We start from the raw sequence: 25,575 nt of genomic DNA, 5'->3' as shown, positions 1-25,575 counted from the left end.
TATGTCAATGATGTGTATGGATAAATTTGGAAAAGTTATAGCAATCTCATCGTTATCGGTATATCTAACGGGGTTAATGTACTGTACATACGACTTAAGTGTTCATTTAAAAACAAATTTTAATTTGCTGAACACAAAAAAAACAGCTTAGGACGATCAAATGGTGCATCAGTGCGAATCATCCCATTAAAGAATGACAAAATCTAAAACATTTTTTAAATTTTGTCTAGCATTTCGGGCCACTACTTTTACTACACTTTAATACCAGAATGATGGTTTAAAAGAAGAGATGTTCCAAGCTTCAATAACATGCTTTAAAAAGCCACTTTGTTATCAAAGATGAGTGGTTTTATATTACTCAATCTTATAACGATTGTTTTTAAAGTTTTGCAACAGAATAATATGCAAATTAAGCTCACTAGAAATAATCTTGTAAATTCTATTTATACTACTAGATACTTTTGCAAGTCACTTTCAATCTACAGTCACAGTAGCAGTATAATCTGAAAAATCTGAATGTTTCACATTATAATATCAATACAGATGCATAATTTTATCATCAAAGCTAAAAATTACGATTTTTAACAACCTTGGGATCTATCTCATTTAAAAGTTGTAGGTTGATAAATTTTATATAGTGTGATTAGAAATGAGGAATGAAAAATGAGGAGTGAGGAATGAAGAATGTAGAATGATGAGTGAGGTGTGAAGAGTAAGGAGTGAGGAATAAGGAATGGTGAATGATGAGTGAGGAATGAAGTGTAAGGATTGAGAAGTGAGGAATGGTCGGCGAGGAATTAGGAGTAAGAAACGAGAAGTGAGCAATGAGGAATCAGCAATGAGGAATGTGGTATGAGATGCGAGGAATGAGAAAGGAATGGGAAATGAGAAGCAAAGTGTGAAAAGCGAGAAAACAGGAATGCGTAGTGAGAAGTGAGGAATGAGAAATGAGGTGTGAAGAATGACCAGTTTAGAATGAGGAGTTAAGAATCCCAATAAGCAACACGCAAAACATTTTCCAGAGAGATGCTTTTCAAGCCTTCAACTTCAACTTCAAGCCTTCAATATGCGACGAGCGATATTTCGGGGATCCAGTTAATCAAACTCTCCCACAACAATATTGACTCCTTGCGTTCTTGACGTTTACAACAAATCACACTGAAAGCTGTCATTTAATAAAGATCAGCAGTTATGTTTAAAGAACGATGACGTTTTTAAAGAATAATAAATGTTATTGAGCTTGACACTTTACTAACTAAAAACAACACAAGTAATTGGAAGGCATTTTTTCAAAGAATGATGATATTTTGGAAGAATAATAAATTCTACATATCCTTATGTTCCCAACGTTAAAGTACCGTAGTTTAAAGAAAATTTATAGTAACTAAATATTTTGGTTGAAGTGAAAAAATTATTTCTATAGCATTTGACACAATTTCCTTTAGGGTTCTACAAAATTTGGTAAAATAAATCGTCCCGTCTATCCAAAAACGGCTGAGATATAAAATAATTGTGGAGAATAATTAATACTATATATACAGTTGTATATACCACGTTATTAAGCGTATGTAATATCATATAAACAGATTCATTATTGACTGAATTTTCATCCAATGTGAAAAGTCCAGTTTAGATCTATATCTGTTGGACAAAATGATTTCCCAATAAACCATTACAAAAAATCTTGTCCGGTCGACATAATTTCATTTGACTATACTTTCCAAAGGCATTCGACCAAATGTCCATTCGACGAAATGTCCGTTTGACCAAATGTACTTTCGACCAAATATCATTCGACCGAACGTCTTTCGACCAAATGTCTTTCGAAATGTCCTAAAGCCGTCATTAGCAACAAGCTTCAATTAATGGGCCATGTGGTCGCTTCTATAATGCATTGGCGAAACAATTATTCGAAGAGCTGAAGGAGTAGTGAGCGGATGAGAAGAATGGTGATATGGAGATCGGAAGTTCGATTCTCATTCATATTTTTGTTTTAATTTATTTTCTTTAAGTATTTTGCAGCAAATAATCAATTTCAATATATCTTAAATATTTGACTCTGCCTCTTGCGCTCTTTGCGTTGCTATTCAGTGCAATTGTAAATCATATTTTCAACAATTAACAACTTTGATTAGTTTCAAGAGATAATTTTTATTCTAGAATTGAATGAAACTGTGCTGCTTAGGATGAGGAGTCCATTCTGAGAAATGAGGTGTGAAGATTGAGGAGTGATGAATGAGGAGTGATGAATGAGGAGTGTGGAATGGAGATGAAAAATGAAGAAACACCTCACCTCAAGAGTTAGGAATAATGAATGAGGAGTGAATGAGGAATCTGGAATGAGGAATGAGGACTAAGGAGCAGGGTTGCCATTATGCCAGATTAATCTGGCACTGCAAGACTTTTATTCGGGAAATAGACAAAAAGACAAACTACTCATTTTGCAAGACATTTTCAAATTCAGCCAGACATTACAGACCGACGGGTAGCCATACTTATTTTAATAACACAGACTTTACAATCTTTCTTATGATTGGTTACTCGCTTTTCAAAACAATAGCCTGGGGGCCTGATGTGTAAAAATGAAGCAAATTGGTGCAATCGTTTTTGAGTAGCGAATATTCATGTGTTTGGCTCCACATAATTTTGTAATTTTTAGTTTTCTTGAAGATAACTTAACCGATCTTTATGATTTTAATGAGATAATCTCCTTAGAACCTGATATTGTGTTTCCCATGTATTTTTTTATTTTGATAAATTGAGTAAAACAAAATTACGGCCAAAGGAGTTTTATATGGGGAATGTCGTTTCCCCCAGGAATTCTAGAATATATTAAAAACCAAGTAACCAAGTAACTGCTAAACTATTGATATACAAAAATAATAATCGTTAATAAAATATTATTTTGTGAAAAATGATGATGGCAGTAGAGGGGTTATCCTAGTGACTTTGATTATTATGCGATGGTATTTAAGCATTTAAATCTTATTTCCCCTAGACACTTCTGTTCGTTGAAAAAATGGGTGCAGTTTCCATTTATAAATTTGATATAGAGTTTTGAAAACAGACATGGTGAAACATCGGGATTTATCGTTTTGACTGTAATGTTTTACAATCATAAGAATCTGTGTGCCAGAATGTAAATAAACATAAACTAATTTGATAAATACCATGGCTGAAATATTATAATGTTTTTCATTACAGCCTAAAACATTGTGCTGAAATGAATTTAGACTATTTTTTCTATGTTGTATATTATGTTTGTTACCGTCGAAATTCAAGTCTAGTAGTATACCTGCACAATGGTGTCTTCCAGACTTTGCAAGACTTTTTATTTTGAACTCACCAGACATTTTCAAAAATCTAGTGGCAACCCTGCTAAGGAGTGCGCACTAAGGAATGAGGAATGATAAATAAGGAAGGAGGAATGAGGAATGAGGAGTGAGAAAGGAGGAATGAGTGAATAATGAGAAATGAGGAATGAAGAGTGAGGAATGAGGAGTGAGAAGTGAAGACTGAGGAGTGCAGAATGAGCAGTGAGGTGTTAAGATTAAGCTAGGAGTGAGGAATAGGTAATGAGGAGTGAGGTATCAGGAATTGGGAATTAGGAGTAAAGAATGAGGAGTTAGGAGTGAGAAGTAAGGAATGATGAGTGAAGAATGAGGAGTGAGGAATGAGCAGTGAGAAATGAGGTATGAGGTGTGAGGAACGAGGAAGAAATGGGTAATGAGTACAGTGTGAAGATTGAGAAATGAGGAATGAAGAGTGAGAAGTGAGGAACAAGAAATGAGGTGTGGTAACTGAGGAATGTGGAATTAAGAATGAGAATGAATGAGGAATGATGAATGAATGAGGAATGATAAATGAATGAGGAATGAGAAATGAGGAATTAGAGTGAGGAATGAGGAATTATGATGATGATATTAATGTTGAAACAAAATGTTCTAGTATTTTTGGAATACCTTTAGTATGTTCTTTCAAGGAGAACAAGGGGTAAATGAAAGACAGTATGAATTAAATTTTTCATTTAATGATAATCTGATTATTATGAGAGCAAATCAGGAGGAGAATGTAGGGACTGAGAGATGTACTACAAAAGATGTAAATTAAGCAGCAGGACATAAAGTTTCAGTAACAATGAAAAACTAAGCAAATGAGAAGAGACAAATGACAGGTCAGTCTTGCAAAGTGTTTCGAGCGATGAATTTGCGCTGGAATTGCTGCTGTTTGAATTCGACTTATCGAGCCATTAGCTTTGAATGTGCTAGTTCCTCCCTGTTTGTTGTCATTTATGTTGAAGGATGTTGGTAATCTGTGAATTATTGTTATTTTCCAAAAAAAAAGTTCAGTCGGGGTGAACCAAACCACTGAACTGTGTTCTTTAGTTTAGCCAGAGGGGGCCAAGAGCACATAGTGCATTGAAAAATCGTTCTATTTTATAATTTACACTTCAAGTGAGAAATGATCACTTCTAAGGAAGTGCATTAAATGTAAAATCCAAGATATTTCATATAACAAAAAAAATAAAACAGAGCTTGCTGATAATTCTGAATTACAAATTATGTGCGGATTTAGATGTTCTGTTAAAAAAATATAACTGTTTAGTTTTGTATTGGTGTTCGCAGCAGTACAGAAGTGGGATGTCTCAGCGTTGATAGTGCAGAAATAACAGTCGACGTACATGAATATTCAACGAGCTGCTATTTCTTTCTACGAGGCGTGGAAAGCATTTGAAACATTCTTAGGACGCAAAGTATCAGTATTTATAGTGGAGTGGTGATGATGGAGCAGCAGTGGGAAGAAACAACATTCGGGAGATTTTCTTAGATGCATGAAGAGGAGGTCAAGGGCTGATCCATTATTGCAGAAGCGAGGAGCAACAATTACTTATAGGACTGCTTGGTTTTATGGTATCACGGCGATGATGAAGCAGCAACAACAATGTTGCTGAAGGAACTGGTATTTTTACGAGGCCAACAAGCTTGGCAGAGCCACCAAGACTCTGGATGTTGGTCGTAGATGCACGGTGATGATGAATCGGGAAAGGCGATTAGTAACAAAAGCTATTAACGGTCATCGTATATATATATTCTGGAAACGTTTGGATTTTTTTTTTTTTTTTTTTTGAGACGCTTAGTAACACTGGCTTGTTCAAAAATAACAATAATAATTGTGGAAACTTTGGACAAAAATATTGCAAAGTGCTGAATTTGAAGCCCATTCTTCTCAAATTATTGAAAATTTCACTTGATTTGAATTTTTACTCCTTACAAAAACCTCAAAATCGACCCACTTTAGAATCGCAGAGGAGTTTCTGTCAAGCCTGGTACCCACAATATGTTCCACCAGGGTACGGCTTAAGTTTATCAAACTCAAAATTTGTGTATTGTATGGCTCTATTTTAACCATATATTGGTCATTTTGACCTAACGAAATAAAATATTGTATGGAAGTAAACAAAGCAACAATCTGTTGTTTCAGCTTTTCTACGTGACAACCAGTTGACATTGATTATGAAATGTGTTGGATTATTGCTCCTATCGGTTGCACTCTTGGTGGATGGTTTTGGTAGCTCTGAATTCATCGAAGGTAAGATATTTCAACATATTCAAATTGAAAATACCCACCCGTGATCAAACTCCTATCCGTCAGATTCACAGTACCATCGTATGCCAAAGATGTCCGAAATTGACGACTATGATCAATGCATGGAAGACAAACCCCGAGGAGAGATCAGCACCTTTTGTATGGTACGAGTTGTCATCCGTCCGGACAACAGCTCCGACCTTTGGCATCTGATTGAGGTTAGTAGTTGACTCAAATGTTGTACATTTAATGATATTATGACGTAATGATACGCCACTTCTCAGGATGTTTCAAAAGATTACAAAATACACGAGAACCACGCACTTTTGGAGCGTGGTATTTGTATGAGTAAATGTGAAAGGTTAGTTCGAAGCTTGCCCGAAGCCGAAAGGCAAGCACAGAGGGTACAAAAGTTCCCAATCAATTTTGATGTGAGTATTTTAAGTCTATTATCTTAACTACCATTCATCAACTCCCCATTTTAGTATATTCTCGACGTTCCTCTGCTCAAGGATTTGCCAGTGTACAAAGAGTTGTACTCGGACATGGTGGACATCTGTGTTAACTACAACTTAAATGCAAACTACGGTTTAAAGGGGTATACTGAAGTTGAATCTTGTGACAAAAGTAACGAAACTATGCAAATCGGTAAGGATGGTTAGGATTACAATATTAAATTTCGATTCAACTGTTATTTCATCCTCAGACTTACTGGACCAATTTTGCCTGGTTGTAATTATGATTCTGTTGATGATGGTGATAACATCCAGTTACTACGATAAATCCCTCAACTACAGTCATGACGTTGAACACTACAAAAAGGATTTGGATAGCCGAAGTAAGTATTGTGTAACCTTTTGTATGCATAAGATAATAACACGTTTACTGATCAACAGGAAACAAATTACTCGCCTCATTCTCCATACTAAGGAATTGGCATCGACTGACGTATCGTTCACAATCGGAAAGAAGCAGGGAGCTTCGAGTTATTCAAGGCTTCCGATTTCTTACATTGTTTGGAGTCATGTGGGGTCATATTTATGCCTCCTACTTTTATATCGCTATTCAGAATGGACTCGAAGTTGAAAAGGTAAATTATCATTGTTATCAGTCGTTTTCGAAATAATTTCATCCATATTCACAATCATTAGCAAAGTCACGAACTTTTGGAAATGCTGGAATTTGAAGGAACCAGAATCGTGCAGACGTTCTTCCTTTTTGGAGCATTCATGTTGTCGGTTACGATAATGGAAAATGAAGCCAAAATAGCCAAAGCTCCCGGATTATTGGTTCTGTTGAAGGGTATCTGTTATCGCTACATCCGATTGACGCCTGCTCACGCTCTCATGATTTTGATCACTGCCACTTGGTACCCAAAGCTTCAGGATGGACCCTGGTGGAAAGTGAGAGCAGAGAATGACCGGTCTCTCTGTCGGGAGACTTGGTGGGTCAATCTGCTGTACATTAACAATTTTCCTGTTAGGCTGGTAAATTCTAAAATTGTTTAAATTTGTTATTGTTACTTATATTTTGTTTTTGTTTCTCAGTGCATGGATCAGACATGGTATTTGGGCTGCGATTTCCAGCTTTTTATTTTAGGAATGTTGCTGTTGCTAGCTATCATCAGATTCAGAAGGTATACCAAATCTCTTCTTGCAATGGCAATGACAGCGGCTGTTATCTGGCCGGCAGTTGTCGTTTACAACAGCAAACAGGAAGGAACTTATATAGATGCAGTTCAGTAAGTAAAACAAGTAATGAGCAATTTCAAAACGAAAGTTAACATTCTGTTACGCCCCACCTTAGATATCGAAGATTTTTCTACGCATTTGATAAGAGCTTCACAGTCACAGCCGCATCTGTTCCAATCAATCTTGGCAACTATCTAATCGGGATGATTACGGGGATGCTATACCTACATCTTCGAAGGAAAAACTTTGATCTTAGCCAGAAAAAGGTAATCACTCGTTTCAGTGCTCGATCACAGTTTCATCAATTTCCCTTCATTTCAGTGGTCTTTCGTCGCTTGGTTCCTGTTGGTTCCCATCTGCATTGGTACACTTCTCCTCAACGCGGTGTTCTACTGGAACGATTTCCCAAAACCATCCCTCTGGATGTCGATTTATTTTCCACTGTCAATGTGTTCCTGGGGCATTTTGAACGGCATTGGTCTGCTGGGTCTCATCTTTGGGGCAGTGCCAATGTTGACTAGAGTTCTGAACCATCCCATCTTTGAGTCACTGGGACGACTAACTTACTCAGCCTATCTGTGCCATTTGGCTGTACTGCGATTGATACTTCATAGTACGCGGACGCCGTTCCATGTTAACGTTACAACAATGGTACATAATAATTTTTATTATTTGTTCAAGTTGAAACGTCTTAATTCTCAAATATATTTCTAGCTAACCCATACAATTACCATAGCTGTGCTATCCTATTCGATGGCGCTGGTTCTATTCCTTCTGTTGGAGCAACCAGTCGTTGCCATCCTCTATGTGATGTTTGAGAAAACCGATGGTAAGTATCATAATTTGCGATTATTAACATATTACGAACCATTTATTAAATCTAAATTTCCAAACTATTTCAGAATCAAACGAGTCAAAGGACACAAACACACTGGATCACAAGTGTCCAGACAAGACTACCGGTTACGAAACGATGTACATAAAGGCATCTCAGTCGAAGGACTTCAACCAAAATGTAAATCTGTTATAACCGCTTACAAATGATGGCGCCTCTAGGATTATTTTAGATTTATATAAGAATCTGTTTTCGTCATACGAATAGGATTTGGTTGTGATACCTGTAGATTATAGTAAGAGATGCTTTAATATAATATTACTGACATCAGAATCATGACCTGTCATGAGATTACTTAATGAAACTAATTTAAATGTCTCAACCCTTTTCACTGTCTTTTGATTGGTATCGTCAAGAAGTTTAGTATAAAAAATACTCAATGCCAAAGTGAATCATGAAGGTGTTTTTAACTCTACTTTATTTCTAGAAAAAAAAAATTGAAACATTCCCACGAACTTTGATTTCTTACCTGGATAACAATGTAAGATCTTGAGGAAATATTGTTGCAAGAATTTGAAGTTAAAGCGTCGAATATAATAGGTGTTAAGGTAACTTTTGGAAGAACTTATGAACATTTTTTAATAGATTCCCTGAATATGAATGCCACAAAAATATTCTTTCTATGTTTCTAATCTGATAAAATTTCTTGAACTCATTTCCAGCACAATTCTTAAATGAAATAAAACACAAAATCTCATTCAGAATGTTGGATTTGATATCTCGAGCAATTCTCAGGTATTTTCTAAAAAAAAATGATGTTCAATAAAAAATGAGAATTTAACAAAAACATGTTTTATTTTCAACGAACAAATTATTTTTTAAATAAAAAACATAATGTTCATTCTTCAGAATATCAACAGATTTAATTTTTTAAAGAATAATGTCACAATTTTCAAGGATGTCTACTTAACATCCCTTGATCTGTCCCTTAAACATCAGTTTTTTTGCTCAAGATGTCACTTAACTAAATCCTAAGTGAATTTCAATAGTTTATAAAGAATTTAAAGAGAAAATTCGTAAAACATACCATTAGGAATGCTATATGTTTATTTCATGTTCCCAAACTCGAATAAAATTCCTTTGAATACAAGTTCGAGAATTTTGTCATGAGTTTAATCAAAACTTATTTCTAAAACTCCATCAGAAAATATGACAGTAACCGAATGCTAACTGACAGCCGAACCGTACTGGAATGAGCGCAATCCCTGGAATTCGTAACCGAACGCGAGAAAGCGAAAATCGGTACAAACTCGAATAGAACTCATAATGCACCCCACAGACGCTCAGACGGTTTGACCAACATTGACTCCGCCCCCCAGGTCGATGCTCATGTTGGTGCTATGTTTGACCGTGTGTGAGGCTGCTTGACGAACCAATTTGACAGTTTGTGAAACCAACTTGACGGTTGACGAATCGGTCGGCCAAAATCAAACGAGTTTGATTTTGCTCAAACCACCGGTGGGCGGAGCCAAATGTTCGACGAACCGATCGTACCGTCTGTGGGGATGTTGCACGAACACCGACGTCATCATGTCAAATTGAAGCTTCGACGTTCCATGAACTTCCGATGCAGATGGGTGGAAAGTCAAAATGCGTGAATTTACGCAGCGTCGGTGCCATAGTGATCTATCAAATGCACGTTCTTGAGTTGTTTCTATACATTTTACTATCGTTTCCAACTATCTCTAACCTTTTTCTTCAGCAAATTCACCATGGATTCTTTAATTATTCCTCAACCAATTTCTCCAGAAATATCTTCAGAGAATCCAACAGCAGTCTCACCTGTGATTCGAAAAATCCATCCATGGATTGTACCTGGATTTGTACTACATTGATTCCATCAGGAATTGTACCAGGAATTTCTCCAGGTAATCCTCTATCTTAAGGAATTCTTCCAAAACTCCTTCAAAATTCTACCAGGTGTTCTTCCAGAAATTTAATCAACATTTTGTCCAGTGATTTAACAAGAAGTTCCTGTAAGAATTCTTTTATAAATTCCTTCCGAAAGTTCAACTAGAATTCCTCATGAGATTCTATCAGGAGTTCCTACAGGGATTCCATCAGTGATTCCTCTGAGAATCAGGAGTTCTTCTTCTTCTTGACGTTACGTCCTTTTTGGGACAGAGCCTGCTCCTCAGCTTAGAGTTCAATGGGCATTTCCACAGATATTAACTGAGAGCCTTCTTTGTCAAAGCTGCCATTTTCGCATTTGTATATCGTGTGGCAGGTACGATGATACTCTATGCCCAGGGATGTCAAGAATATTTCCATTACAAAAAGATTCTGGACCGACCGGAAATTTAAACAAGAAACCTTCAGCAAGGTTTTGCTTTGTAGCCGCGGACTCTGATCCCTCGGCTAATGAAGGCCTCTAGAATCAGGAGTTATTCTAAGGAATTAAACACGATTTCATCCAGACATTCCATCAGGAACTTCTAAAGATTGAATCATAAATTTCATGAAGGTTTCATTCAGCAGTTCCTTCATGATGAAGGTTTCATCAGAAGTTCCTCTAGGGATTCCATCACAAGTTCCTCTAGGAATTCCATCAAGAATTCTTCTGGGGGTTTCATCAGATGTTCGTCTAGGGATTCCACCTGGAATTCCTTCAGAGCTTCGATCAGGAGTTCTTTCAGAGATTGCACCTGGAACTCAACTAGGGATTGCATCAGAAGTTTCTCCTGCATTCGGAGATATTTCAGAGATTCCACCTGTCCATTCCTCCACTCTGTCCGTCGTTGCTCTAGGGCAGTGGTTCCCAACATTTTTTGACCCAACAATTTCATGAGGAGTTCATCTAGAGATTTCATCGGGACTCTATCAGGAGTTCCTCCAACAATATCTTTATATTTCTACAAGGATTCCTCCTGGGATTCTCTCAGGAATTCCAATAGGGATTCTATTAGAAGTACCTTTAGGGCTACCATTAGAGTTCTTTTGAGGATTTCATCAGGAGTTCCTCTAGAAATTCCACCAAGAGTTCCTTCAGAGATTCCAGCTAGCATTTCTTCCGAGATTTCAGCTAGCATTTCTTCCGAGATTCTATTAGGACTTCTTCCAGAGTTTATATCAGGAGGTCACCTAAGAATTCCATCAGGATTTTCTAGGGATATCATAAGGAATTTCTCTAGGCATTCTATCAGGAGTTCCGTCAGGAATTTTATCAGGAATCCCTCCAGGGATTTCATCAGGAGTTCCTGTAGTGATTCCATAGGGAATTCTTTAAGGGATTCCATCAGGAGTTCCTCCAATGATTTCATCTGGAGTTCCTGCAAGAATATCTTTAGGAATTCCTACTAGGGTTCCATCAGGAGTTCCTCCGGATTCCGTCAGGATTTTTTTCAGAAATGATCATTAAATTCTTCAGAAATTTTAACAGGAGTTCCCTTAGAGATTCCATCAGGAGTTCCTCTAGAGATTGTATCAGAAGTTTCTTCAGAGATTTCACCTGGATACTCGAGGGATTGTATCAGAAGTTTCTTCTACGGACATCTTCTTCTAACATCAGGATCTCTTCTGAAAAGTACATCAGGAATTCTCCTGGGGATTTCAAGAAGAGTTCGTTCAGAGGTTTCATAAGCATTTTCTTAGACATTCCACCTGGAATTCCTTCTGGGATTCTATCAAGAGTTTCTATAGGAATTCCATCAGGAGTTCCCCTGAGTCTTTTAATAGGAGTTCCCAAGGATTTCCATCAGGAGTTCTTCTAAGGATTTTATCAGGAGTTCCAAAAGGGATTCAATTAGGAATTCCTACAGGGCAAAACAACAGAAGTCGTTTTTGGCATTTCATTACGAGTTCCCAAGGGATTCCATAAGGAGTTCTTCCTAGGACTTTATCAGGAGTTCCTCTAGGATTTCCATTAGGAGTTCCTTCAGAGATTCCACCTGGAATTTCTACATAAATTCTATCAAGAGTTTCTCTAATGATTCTATCAGGAATTACTCCAAGGATTACATCAAAAGTTTTTCCAAGGATTCCATCTGAAGGAGTTCTTCAATAGATTTCATTGGGAATTTCTGCAGAGATTCCATCGGAAGTTTTTTTATGGATTCCCTTAGAAAAACTTCAGAGACTTTTTTATAAATCCTCCTGGGATTCCATCTGAAGTTCTGTCAGGGATTCCATCAGGATTTCTTCTAAAGGTTCCTCTAGGAATCCCTCTAGGGTTATTCTGGGTTGATTTATTATGAATTCTTTTTGGAATTTATTAGGAGACACTACCCGAACTTCTAGAGAATACTTCAAGAGATTCATCCAAGAACTCTTCAAGGTAGTCCTCCTGGAATTCCTTAAGGGATTCCTCTCGGAATTAGTTAAAAGATACCTCCCAAAATTCCTTAAGGAATCAATCCTCAAGGAAAAGAAATCCATGGAAAAATTTATATTAGATTATTGAAGTAATTCCTGCAGAAATCCCAGGACGAATGCCCCGTAGGGTCCCTTCAGAGATACAAGGAAGAATCTTCGGAGGAAACACTGGTGGAGTTTATAAAAGAATTTATTAAAGATTCTCTAGAGGAAAACCGAAGGATAACCTGGGGATCCTGTCAAAAAATTACAAGTGGAATCTCTAAGGGAATGCCTGATCAAGTTTTGATGAATTTTTTGCAGTATTTTTCTTGAAATCTTTGAAGGCTTCCTGATAGAATTCTTGGAGGAATTGTTGGTGGAATCCCTGGAGGAACTTGATGAATCCTTGGATAAATTGTGGGTAGTATCTTTATAGAAATGCTTGAAGTTTCGCTGGAGGAAATCTTAATTGAACCTTTGGAGAATTTTTTTGTGGAATTCTTGAAAGAAGCATTGGATGAACCACTGGAGAAATCCCTTGGGAAGTATTTGTATAGATCCCTGGAAAAATCTATTGAAAAATTGCTAGAAAGAATCACTGAAGAAATTCCTGGTGGATTTTCTGATGTAACTCCTTGAGGAATTTGAGGAGGAGGAGTCCTAGGAGCAAGCCCTTGAAAAGTCCTGGTGAAATCCTTGGAGGAATTTCTGGTGATGATTTTTTTTTTTTTTTTTTTTTGAGAAATCCCTTGAGAAGTATCTGAAAGAATTCGTGATGTGATTCCTAGGTAACGCGTGATGGAATTCTTGGAAAAAATTGTTATAACAATCTAGAGGAATTCTAGGGGGCAGCTTTGGAAAAATTCCACCTGATGGTATGCCTGAAAAATGTTCCCCGGAGGAATTCCTGGTTGAATCTGTGGATAAATTTCTAAAGGAATTATTGATAAAATTCGTTGTAGAATCCCAGGAAGAGCTTTTGGTGGAATCCTTAGTATAGCTTATGGATTACTGGAAATACTTCAAAGCAGAATAACTAGAGGCAACGACTAAAAGATTCTGGATAGAATGTTTGAAAAAAAAAATCCCATGACCATTCCCATATAAATGTGACTCTCTTACTTGAAGTTGTGTTAGAGATTGTATCGAGAGGACAGTCAGTAGACAGAAGTGCAAAGGACCGGTCCTCTTGCGATACGTGGCTTTCGAATAAATCGTTGAATTCAATGTTTTGTATTCACCCTTCTGCAAAATATTGTAAAGGGTTTTTATAATATAATTTAAAGATATTAACTTTTCTTCTCTAGAATAAAACACGACTTGTTCAGTTCGATCTCAAACACTTTCTCCTAGATTTATTTCTCCTGTTCATCATTACACTTCTATATTCTCTTTTCGTTAAACCTATCTCTTTTACTCTCTTTCATCTCTCTCGCACAATTCCTTATTTTACCTCCTATATTCGAAAGCGGTATCTTCCTATTTTACCGAACATTGTATTGAACTTGTATGCAACAACTCCTCATCCCTTTGAGAAAGTTCCAGGATTGTTTTATATAAAATATAATTTCGACTATTTACAATTATTTCATTAAATTCAACATCTCTGATAATTCATTCAATAATACACAAAGTCTTTCTTTCGCTTTTTCTTAGTTCTTCTTTTGCTTTTTCTGATAGGATTCTGTTGATCCTCTGAAACTTCATTTTCAAAATCGAATTGATTAAAATCATTTTCTTGAAATATAAACGAATCGGCAGGATAACCGTAAAACGATGAACTTGAATCAGACATATCATCTTCTTCTCTTCTTCTTTTCCTATTATTGTCTACTGCTATATCTTCTTCCTCTTCTTCAACGTTGTCTTGTTGTAGTAAACAATCTGCTTGTGGTTGATCCGTTGTATCAACCAAACTCTCTCCTCGAAACACTACCTTTCGATCCATTCTCAAGTGTGATTCAGACTGCACTTTCAATTGACGCTTGTGCGCCCATACAATTCTACCACCGAGGGAAATCTGTAAAATGTGATCAGAGATCTGTTTTAGGAATTTTGCGGGAATCCATTTTCTAATATCAGTCTTGTTAGAGTTCTTGTAATAAATCAGGTCTCCAACTCTAAGCTTAGCAAAAGGATCAGATTTCTTATCCTTTTTAGTCTCGCATGCATGTTGGTTATCATCATAAAATTCTGTTAGGTTCTTTTTAAAACTAGATTTAGGATTAATCAAATCCAGTAGGGTTTTAGGTTTATATGAGAGTAATCGCTCAGAGGGGAATTCGCCATCCTTTTCAAGACAAATGTTCCTGTAATTGAAAAGAAAATATGATATTTGCTCATCCGTATCCAAACCCCTAATTTCTCGATCCAAAAGGAACTTCTTTAATACGTCCTTGACCAACCGAACTGTTCTCTCCGCTTGGCCGTTGCTTTCAGGGTGATATGGAGGGCTCTTCATGACCCGGATGCCTTGTTTCTCAAAAAAGGTAACAAAATTGCTTGAATTGAAAGGTGGTCCTCCATCGGTCACTAAAACATCCGGCAACCCAAAACGAGCGAATATGCTCAGGAAAACCTTGATTACCTTTTTATGATCTGTACCATTTCTCATATATTCCAACTCAATCCATTTGGTAAAGCTGTCTACGACGACCAAAAACATCTTCCTCTCAAAATAAAAGAAATCCGCATGCAGTCGACTAAATGGCTTTTTTGTAGGTATCCAACGAGAATAAGGTGCTGGTTTTGTTACAGCATTCATCTCATTACAAATGCTGCATGATTTCACATATTTTTCCACATCACCATTCATGCCAAACCAGTATACGGTTCGCCTCGCAAGTTGTTTTATTTTGCTGATTCCCGAGTGATTGGAGTGTAACAATTTAAGTACTTTTTCTTTCATACTTACAGGGACAATTACTCGGTCTTGAAACAAAACACAACCGTCGATTTCCTCAAGATCTTGATGTAGAGAATATACATCCTTAAAACATTTTTCCAGTCGATCTGGCCAACCATTGTGAAGAAAATAAATAATTTTTTGAATGAAATCATCATTTGTGGTAGCTCTAGCTATCTCTAGATAGTCCATAGGAAATTCATCCGAAAGGTTTAAATTCTTCACAAACTCCACTGCTAAATCCTTTGGAATTTCTTGAGCAAGCGGAAAACGAGAGCAGAAGTCTGCATTTCCCATTTTAGATGCAGGTCTGTATACTATATCGTAATCATAAATAGACATTTCCATGATATAACGTTGCAATCTTGTGACAGACATCGCATTTTTCCCTTCCTTGCCGAAAATACCAATAAGCGGTTTGTGATCCGTAAAAATAGTGAATTTCATGCCATACAAATATCTATGGTACTTTTTTACCGTACTGACAATCGCCAAAGCCTCCAAATGCAATATCGGGTAATTTTTCTGCGCATTGTTAAGAGAAAAGGAAGTAAAGCTTATTGGCTTTTCTACTCCGTCCACTATATGAGCGATGACTCCGCCAACACCATAGTTACATGCATCAGTAACCACTACAATTGGTTTATCTGGGTCAAAGTATTCCAAAAGTTTAGGTTTCAATAAAATCTGTTTACAATCTTCAAATGCCTGATTACACTCTTTTGTCCAGGTGTAATGAACATTCTTTTTCAAAAGACTGTAAAGGCAATGAATGCGGGATGAAAGATTGGGAATAAATTTGGAGTAATAAGTTAGTAACCCCAAAAAAGCCTTAAGCTCGGAAACATTTCGAGGAGCTTTCGCTTCCCGAATAGTTTGAACTTTTTCAGGACAAGGTAGTAACCCTTTCTCGGTCAAAACATGTCCTAAATACGGCAATTCGTCAACAAAAAATTTGCATTTCTTGAAATTTACTTTAATATTGGCCTTAGCTAGTCTTTCTAAAACCAAATAAAGTTTATTCTTACAATCCTCAAAATCTTTACCCGCTATCAACACGTCGTCTAAATAACAACAAACATGCTCAATTCCTCTCAACACCTGGTCCATAACTTTCTGAAAAATCGCTGCACTCGATGAGGCACCCTGAGGTAACCTGTTATAACGATAAAGACCTTTTAATGTGTTTATGACCATTAGCTTCTTCGAATTTTCAGAAAGTAAAAGCTGTGTATAAGCACCAGCGAGGTCTAACGAACAAAAAACTTTTGAACCAGAAATAGCAGCAAAAATGTCTTGGATTAGAGGAAGAGGGTATGTATTTGGCACAATAACCTTATTAATTGACACTTTACAATCGATCACTAACCGAATTTGCTGATCTTTTTTCATAACTACAATGACTGGTGATGCCCATTCACTTGCTTCAACGGGAGTTATGATACCGTCTTTCTCTAAAGTGTCCAGATAATCAATAACCTTTTGTTTTAAACGCAAAGGAACATCGTATGCTTTTTTGAAAATGGGTTCATCTTCTTTCAAAACTAAGTCCCCGGTAAAACCAACTATTGGATTTGAGAAATCCTTGTCAAAAACGTTGGGAAACTTACTTTTAACGTCATTAATCGTCTCGTCTTCCGTCAAAGCATTTATCGTCCCTGCAGCTGTCGATGGTCTAGCGAAAGTATTTCTCCATCCTTGATAAAAAACGTCTAACCATGTACGGCCCATCAATGGCACAAACTCGTTGTCACACCGTAGTACTACCATGGAAAGGTCTTTGTTGATGTCTCCTACCTGCACTGGAACAAAAACTTTTCCCAAAATAGCCAAACGTTTTCCGTCTATGACGACTAACTTTTTGTTGCAAGGTTTTAAAGTGTGAGATTTAAAGTTCCTCAAAAACAGACTTTCGGAAATAACGCTCTCTGAAGAGCCGCAATCAATCTCCATTGTCAGCCATTTCCTATCCGCTAGAACTTCAACGTAACACGGTTCGTTAATCTTATTAACTGCCGAAATCATCATGCAAGGAGATTCATCCTCCGATTCTGTATCTTGCAAATCAGTTTTCAATCTTTTAAACAATGCTGAAGTAGAGGATGTTGAGGATTTAGGTGATTGAATAAGGTTAACGTGGCTTCTTTCCTGGCTTGGACTCTTTTTGTTCAATTTATAACAAAACTTTCTAGTGTGTCCACGTTTTTTACAAAATGAACACAAAAAAGTTGGTTTACTGCTATTGTTTTCGCGCCTATCGCCAAATCTACGATTTCTTCGGCCTTCTCTTGAAAACGATCTATCCCGGCTGTAACTTCTACTCCTGCTTCTACTTCTGCGTTCAAATCTAACACGAGAACGATTCACTCTAGCACCAAGTCTAGCTATCACATTACTGCGGTTATTACTTCTTTTATCATCATCCTCTTTCAAATAACGCGTCCTGTCACTGGATATTTCCTGATTAACGATAATTCTTTCTGCTTTAGAAGCAGTTAGATCGTCTTCATCGAATAACCGTTTTTGCAATTGACGATCAAAAACACCAATAACTAACACATCTCGAATAGCTCTCTCCTTAAATACATCAAAATCGCACTCCTCTGCCAATTGCTTCACAGCAAGGACAAAATCAATTGCTTTTTCATATTGTCCTTGACGACGAGTCCAGAATTTATAGCTGTGTATTACATCAGACTCCTTTTTGTCAAAACGCTTAGTCAACTCCTCAGTCATTTGCTTGTAGGTTAAATCTTTAAAGTCTCTCCCCGGAAACAAAAGTTTTAACTGTGTAAAAACTTCACGGCCACATACCGCCAAAAAAGATGTCTTGTACTGATCTTCTTTTATATTGTTATGCAAGAACAGCCATTCTAGCTGCTCTTGATATTGAGCAAATGGTATAGTACCAGGCAAAAACGGTTCAGTAGTAGTTTGCAACATACTGGTAATTCAAATGGGAAAAGTTTAAAAATATAACAAAACAATCAATGCAAATCCGGATTAGAATTCAGTTCATATAATGTATGTATACAATGAATAAAAAAAAACAACATCACATACCTGGTAGCTTTCTGTTGAAAACTTGTTTCTGGCCTTGAGACACAATCGATTCCAAGCAGCAAACAGCCAAACAGCAGCACAACAACAGCCCAACAGCAGCACAACAACCTACAGATGCCAGCGACGCACTAGCACAGCAACCACAACTTCCAAAATGCCCGAAAAATCTCCAGCTCCAGCACAACAGCAACCTCCAAAGCACAACCCAGAAAGGCAAATTTTGCACCACTCACTGCCGATCTTCTCTGTGATAGAAAACACTATGAAAATACTTCTCGAAAAACCATCCAGCTGTGTCACTGACCTTCGATGCAGTTCACCGACCTCACACCAGCTGACTTGGTAAACAAAAGATGCACTTTCGATGCACAAACTTGCTGATTGCTTTGCCGTCGACCAAATGCCACAGTTGATTCGATGACAGATTTGCTTTGTTACTCTGGAGTGCGGTAAAATTGGTAGGGGAAACAAAAGGGACAATGCTACTGCCGCTTTCCTTTTATGACGCTTACACTGGAAAATAAATGATGCTCAAAATGGTGAAAATGAAATGAATACGGCGCATCAAACAAAAGAATAAGAAATCACAATAGAACAATGAGAATCAAACGCCTTTTCAATAAAATGTATAAAATGCACTATACAAAATGGTTTCTTCTTTCGCCAAAATTGATTTTCGTCGTGATTTTCACGCTCGATTTCACTAAAATCACTAAATAACCCTTTGAAATGATGCTGATTTTCCAGCCAACAAAACTAATTAGTGAACGTTAAAGCACGCCACAAATGCTCTTAAAAATTCAAAAAAGATTAGGAAGCGTGTGACAAAATGCTTTGTCAACAAAATTCAATAAAAATCAGCTATGCTATCACCACTTCCTGAAATAAGTTTCTTAAACTTACGCCGCAAAAATTCAGGAAAATTTCACTAATTCACTCGCGACGCTATCGACTATTTAAACTTTATCCTTGTCGCCACTGCAAAATATTGTAAAGGGTTTTTATAATATAATTTAAAGATATTAACTTTTCTTCTCTAGAATAAAACACGACTTGTTCAGTTCGATCTCAAACACTTTCTCCTAGATTTATTTCTCCTGTTCATCATTACACTTCTATATTCTCTTTTCGTTAAACCTATCTCTTTTACTCTCTTTCATCTCTCTCGCACAATTCCTTATTTTACCTCCTATATTCGAAAGCGGTATCTTCCTATTTTACCGAACATTGTATTGAACTTGTATGCAACACCTTCATAGTAGTCCAAAAATTCCATTCCCCAGTACGGTTTCGTGGTCGGATTTTAGTGTAAAGCTAATATAAATGACTGCTCAGAATATTTCCCGAAACAGACCCGTGATGATTTCTGAGTTTTGTCGGAATATTTCGTACGAATTATAACTGGAATTCCTCTTAAAAATGTATTCCTTTTGGTACTTAAATGTTCAAAGTTCTTCTCTTCCTTACTGCGATTATTGCCAGAAAATCGCGAAAAGATTCTCCCTCACAGCCACAGCATTCGAGAAAATAACAATCACATATTCACTAGACTCTCGGCAAGTCTAAAAACATGCGAAGAAATATCGTGTTGCTGCATTCAACCTTGACAGTTGGTCAAACGGTTGTATCAACATAAGTCGGTTTGACTAACCTGGGGGCGGAGTCAATGTTGGTCAAACCGTCTGAGCGTCTGTGGGCTGCATAACCGATCTTCTAGTATCTACAAGACACGAATGAACGCGTTAGGTATACAGTCAGTGCCGTAGCGTGCAGTTGGCCAGGTTGGCATCCGCCAAGGGCGCCAGCACATAACATATGTGGAACTTAGAAGTGAAAGCAGGATGAAATGTTGTACCCACTTCTAGTTGTTGGCAAGTGGTATATCTAGTATAGAAGACATCGTAAACAAAAACCATATGATTCGAGCAGTAGACCAGTTGCTGCAAAGATCGCAGACATTAAGATCGGAGACAACGTTAATGTTTGAAGATAAAACGCATTTTTTCATGGACATAAAAGGCGAGCACGAAATTATTGCGACACATTCAACAGAGCATAACTTGTCTACCATTGCGTAAAAATCAACCAAATTTTGCACACTTTCTCTTTGATGTGTATTGTTTACATGCTGTCAAGCTCGGAGTCGTGTTTTTCGATTCAACAAAAATGGAGGTGAACCAACGCGAGTCAAGAGAATAAATTCTTTTCAAACACCTGAAATTTCCTGACCTGTCGCACCGGCAGTTAGGAAAAATGTTGGACATTCACCATTCAACCGTCTCCAGAGTGTTGAAGCGGTTCCAGGAGCGGTTGACGTTGGACCACGGCAAAGGAGCTGGAAGAAAACCGGGACCGGAGAACAAAAAGACGGAGGGAAAGATGAAGCGGATGATTAAAGCAAATTCGAACGTCTCAAGCCGTGATTTGGCTAAAAAGATCGGCATGTCGCAAACTACGTCCAGAATGCAAATAAGAAAGCTGGACTACATACATGCAAGGTACAGAACTTCCCCAACCGCGATGAGCGGCAACAATCGATGGCTAAAACTCGGGCACGGAAGCTCTACGAGAAGATGCTGACAAAATATGGCTGCTGTGTGATGGACGACGAAACGTATATAGAGGCCGATTTTAAGCAAATTCCGAGGTTGGAGTTTTTCACCGGCAAGAGCAAGTTCGATGTGGACGACAAATTTAAGGAGAAGAAAATGCTGACGCTCGCCTCCAAATATTTCATTTGGCAGGCCATTTGCTCTTGCGGACTGAGGAGTGAGCCTTTCGTGACCAAGGGCACAGAAAATGGCAAGATCTACAAATCTGAGTGCCTCGAGAAGCGCCATTCTTGCAGCAGCACGACAAAGCTCTGCTATTTTGGCATCATGCCACTATTCTAAAAGTATCCTGGAGTAGTATGAGGTCAATTCTGTCCATTTTGTCCCAAAGGACATGAATCCGCCAAACTGTCCGGAGCTGCGCCGGTTGAACAGTTTTGGGCAATAATGAAGCGGGAACTTCGGAAGAGCAAGAAGACAGACAAAGACGAGAAGGACGTGTTAAGAAAATGAAAAAAAAAACTGAGAAACTGGTACCGGATGACATTGTAAAGACTTTAATGGGGGGTATCAAGCGGGGCCCAGATAGCCTTAGCGGTAAACGCGCAGCTATTCAGCAAGACCAAGCTGAGGGTCGTGGGTTCGAATCCCATCGGTCGAGGATCTTTACGGGTTGGAAATTTTCTCGACTTCCCAGGGCATAGAGTATCTTCGTACCTGCCACACGATATACACATGTAAAAATGGTCATTGGCATAGTAAGCTCTCAGTTAATAACTGTGGAAGTGCTCAAAAGAACACTAAGCTGAGAAGCAGGCTCTGTCCCAGTGGGGACGTAACGCCAGAAAGAAGAAGAAGAAGATCAAGCGAAAATGCCTTCGATTTTACACTGAAGGCTCCATTGATTAATTTTTCTTTTGATTGTTTAAATAAATATATGTATAAAACTAACCTAAAATTTTTGTTTGTTTCTAAACATTATAAGAAAATTGGCATGACATTTTCGCAATAATTTCGTGTTCGCTCTTTACTCTCCAATATTCATGTTTCATCGTCACAGAATGTGATCTTTTAGAACATATTATTTCTTTCCAAAATGATTTTTTTTTTTCATAATGTGAAAGAGATTTTGCTTTCCAAAATCCTTCCATCTATTCCCCTTATATATACCTTATTCAAGAAACATTGAAAATACCTTATTCATAGAATCAATTATCTCGTAAATCCAATTCTTAAGTTGTTAACCTACACATTTATTTACATTCCCTTCGTTGCCACTCTGGATATATGTTATCTTTGGTTCATTTCAATACAATGGCGATTGATGTATTGGTGGTATAACTCTTTTGACATTTCGATGTCCTTATACGGTATTTAATTCACTTGCTAATGGTCGGTGCATAAGAATTAAATGCCGTTTCAGGTTACTTTTCTTGTTGAACATCAGCACTTTTTTGCAATGCTTGCATTTTTTGCATTGTTGAGTCAGGAAGGTGTTCAAACTGTGCATTGATGATGGTTGAAGATTCTTCAAAGTTCAGCTTTCGCTTGACTGCCGATGCCCTGATTCCTTTCTTAACACTCCAACCTGGGAGGGAGAAACCAATAGAAAATTTCTGTACGTCATAGTGAGCCGGGATTCCGCTGCCACGAACTGTCACTGTGAGCCCAGATCTCAAACATGAGACTAACATGGAAAAAGCGCGTAACTGATTAAAACACATTTTCGCATTTCATCAAAAGTGACAAAAATCGAATGACAATCAATTCATGCACACAATGCAAGTAATTTCACGTGAGCACCTTTCAATCGGTTTGAATATAAAGCATTGAAAAACGCATCGTTTTACTTTTTCCAACAAAAATGAATATTTAGTACATAGAAAACTGTGGCCCTTTTTCCATGTTTGTCAGGAAAAATCGAAAGTACACAACAAAAGAAAACTAGCGATTTTCCCCAAGCCTGCCTTGATTGTTGTTGGCAAGCTGGAGTTATCTTGCATTTCAAAGAAACATTGTTCTATATTTCGTGTGTAGTATCGGTGCCTCCCTCCCAGACTCCAACTACATTAAAGAAGATAAAATAGATTTGTATTGAAACTCAAAGAAAAATATTCAAGTATGCAGTTATTCACCTATGGACCTATGCATGGGTTCACTATTTGACGTTTTAGCGGTGCCGTGTTATTTAGGTGACCATGGAAACTAGTGAATTCGGCACCGCTCAAACGTCAAATTAGTGAACTTGTGCATCGGTCCATTAGGTACCGAGTATAACACTGAATGACGGTAACGGTTGCCCAGAGATGAACAGTGTGCTGTGATCAAACATCGCGAATTGTTTGAACATGAACACGGCTCTCGTGAGCACAAGCTTTGAACAGAACATGAACAGAACGCGTTCAAATGCATCTCTGCTTATACCAGCATGCAAGTAATGCAAATGGGTACCATTTTTTGAGTACTCTACTAAACAGCTCGAATATTTATTATGGTCATGATAAAGTTCAAGTTATACTTAACATAAGCTTAGGCATACCACATATTTCAAATCTCCTTTGAAGGTTCTTGCAGATTTTGAAAAAAAATAGCGAGTAAAATAGCTGTTTATATGGCTAGAGATGAATTTGTAGAAACTACTTGATTTATAGCCCAGGAACTCGCGTCGCGTATTGCATATGCTATTGTTAAAATTTCAGTGAAATTCATTCTCCTGTAAATCTTATTGTAGATGTGGTGCTCTGCAATATTGTAAATGGCTACATTCAATTGTTACGCTTGACAATACTATGAACCTTGTTACGTAAGTGTATAAACCTTGACACACAAGTTAAGGTGAAGATGAATCGAAGCCAAAGTTCAAATTTTCAAGAGCACGGATCTGGATAACCAAACATTTGAGCTGAAAACCTAATCAATTGGTCACCACCAGCTGGTGATCAATCGATTAAGTTTTTAGCTTAAACGGATGTTTGGTTCTCCAGATCCGTGCTCTTGAAAATTTGATCCTTGGCTTCGATTCATCTTCACCTTAAGAGTAATAATAATTGAGTGTTTTATGGTTAGAGTGTTGAGTGACAGGCGGATGATAACTGCCGAGTTCCGGGGCATCCGGAACAGAGTTGTGTGTGCTCGAGAACCGGAACGGTAGGATAGTGGCGACAAAGATGGGATGTTTTTATCCCGGATCGGCGTCTAATATTGGTAAGAAAATGAAGGCAAGTGGAAAATATGGTGAAACAGCTCACGGGCTACTGAGTCAGCAGTAGCAGGAAGGCAGCTAAATAATTTCTTGTGCCTAGAATGAATGTAGTGTGAACATTGAAAAGTGGAAGAGTGATAAACACGCTCAATGATGTGGGTGCCCTAGTGAAGATGTGGTTGTGAAACTCAGAGGAGAATAATATGTACTCTGTCTTGAAAACACCAAGAATATGAAAAAAAAAAAATTTAAATTGTGTATGATTTCCATGATGAATCTGGAAAATGTATGCAAGTTCTGTTGAGGAAATCTGAGATAAACTGTGTATGACGAGCGTATGCGAGTGTTCGTGCATTCAAATGTCACTAAGTTCAATAGGGCACTGCACTGTTTTGATATTGTACAAGATTTTGACTTATACTAGCTTTGTTGTTGCAGATTTAATTTAAAAGTTTTAACTCTTTCGAGAGAGCGAGATTTGGATACTAAGCCCAACAGACAAAAGGTTTGTGGATGTTGATATAAATGGTATTATGTTTCATGTAACAATATGTACACATTGAAATGTGCTTGCTTGACTTGGTGACTTTGTGGCAGATGTGATATGAAGAACAGAACAATAGAATAAGTATGAAACTTTCCAGGTATACTGCCGCCAGAGTTATTGAAATGAATTGAAACTGACATTTTCTGATACTCTATGTAGAAAAAGAGTCAGTTGAATTCTGTTCTCTAAAAACCCAAAGTTGCTGGTGCATTGCACAGCGTTGCTCTCCGAGAGCGATGATAAAAAGAAGCTGGTGCATAGCACAGCGTTACTCTTCGAGAGCGTACAAAAAAGAGACTGGTGCACTGCACAGCGTTGCTCTTCGAGAGCGTACAAAATAAAAGAAGCTGGTGCATTGCAAAGCGTTGCTCTTCGAGAGCGTACAAAATAAAAGAGGCTGGTGCATTGCACGGCGTTGCTCTTCGAGAGCGTACAAAATAAAAAAAAGTTGGTGCATTGCACAGCGTTGCTCTTCGAGAGCGTACAAAAAAGAGACTGGTGCACTGCACAGCGTTGCTCTTCGAGAGCGTGCAAAAGGAAAGAGGCTGATGCATTGTAAAGTGTTGCTCTTCGAGAGCGTATGGGAAAAAAGGAAGCTGTACATTGCCCAGCGTTTGCTTATGGGTGTATGTGAAGGAGAAAATACTTTGCATAATATTACCTTTTTACAAAACAGATCGAGAAACAATACCAATGTACTAAACTATGTTGTTATGTATTATGCGACCGGCTGGGGCGTTGTGCACCTGACGAAACGAAACGATTGTATTATGTTTTGAACATAATTTGAAAATGCACCGCGTTGAGCAGCTAATGAGCTATGCATTGTCTGGTTTGGGCG

At 37.7% G+C, this 25,575-nt stretch overlaps 1 protein-coding gene and 1 long non-coding RNA gene across 2 annotated transcripts in view; one reads left to right on the top strand and one right to left on the bottom strand.

The window, feature by feature from the left end:
• Positions 1-25,575, bottom strand: part of LOC110679649 — a 396,178-nt gene that overhangs the window by 355,520 nt on the left and 15,083 nt on the right. The window lies entirely within an intron of this gene.
• LOC5567906 (nose resistant to fluoxetine protein 6) lies at positions 5,488-8,445 on the top strand. Its single transcript, XM_001651855.2, has 12 exons — positions 5,488-5,589; positions 5,653-5,804; positions 5,871-6,017; positions 6,072-6,234; positions 6,293-6,424; positions 6,483-6,676; positions 6,738-7,073; positions 7,134-7,327; positions 7,393-7,543; positions 7,599-7,928; positions 7,992-8,106; positions 8,180-8,445. Exons 1-12 carry the CDS (start codon positions 5,514-5,516, stop codon positions 8,305-8,307), a joined length of 2,118 nt encoding a protein of 705 aa, XP_001651905.2. The 5' UTR covers positions 5,488-5,513; the 3' UTR covers positions 8,308-8,445.

The sequence above is a fragment of the Aedes aegypti genome, chromosome 3 (assembly GCF_002204515.2).
Source record: "Aedes aegypti strain LVP_AGWG chromosome 3, AaegL5.0 Primary Assembly, whole genome shotgun sequence".
Lineage (NCBI taxonomy): Eukaryota > Metazoa > Arthropoda > Insecta > Diptera > Culicidae > Aedes > Aedes aegypti.
Note: the sequence above shows the minus strand (reverse complement) of the source record. Positions and strands in the feature narration are given on the sequence as shown.

Bases quoted from the DNA above. Each gene is read 5' to 3' on its own strand.
- LOC5567906 (XM_001651855.2), top strand. From the start codon at position 5,514: ATGAAATGTGTTGGATTATTGCTCCTATCGGTTGCACTCTTGGTGGAT. The intron at 6,425-6,482 runs GTAAGTATTGTG...ACTGATCAACAG, and splicing joins AAAGGATTTGGATAGCCGAA to GAAACAAATTACTCGCCTCA. The intron at 7,544-7,598 runs GTAATCACTCGT...CCTTCATTTCAG, and splicing joins TTGATCTTAGCCAGAAAAAG to TGGTCTTTCGTCGCTTGGTT.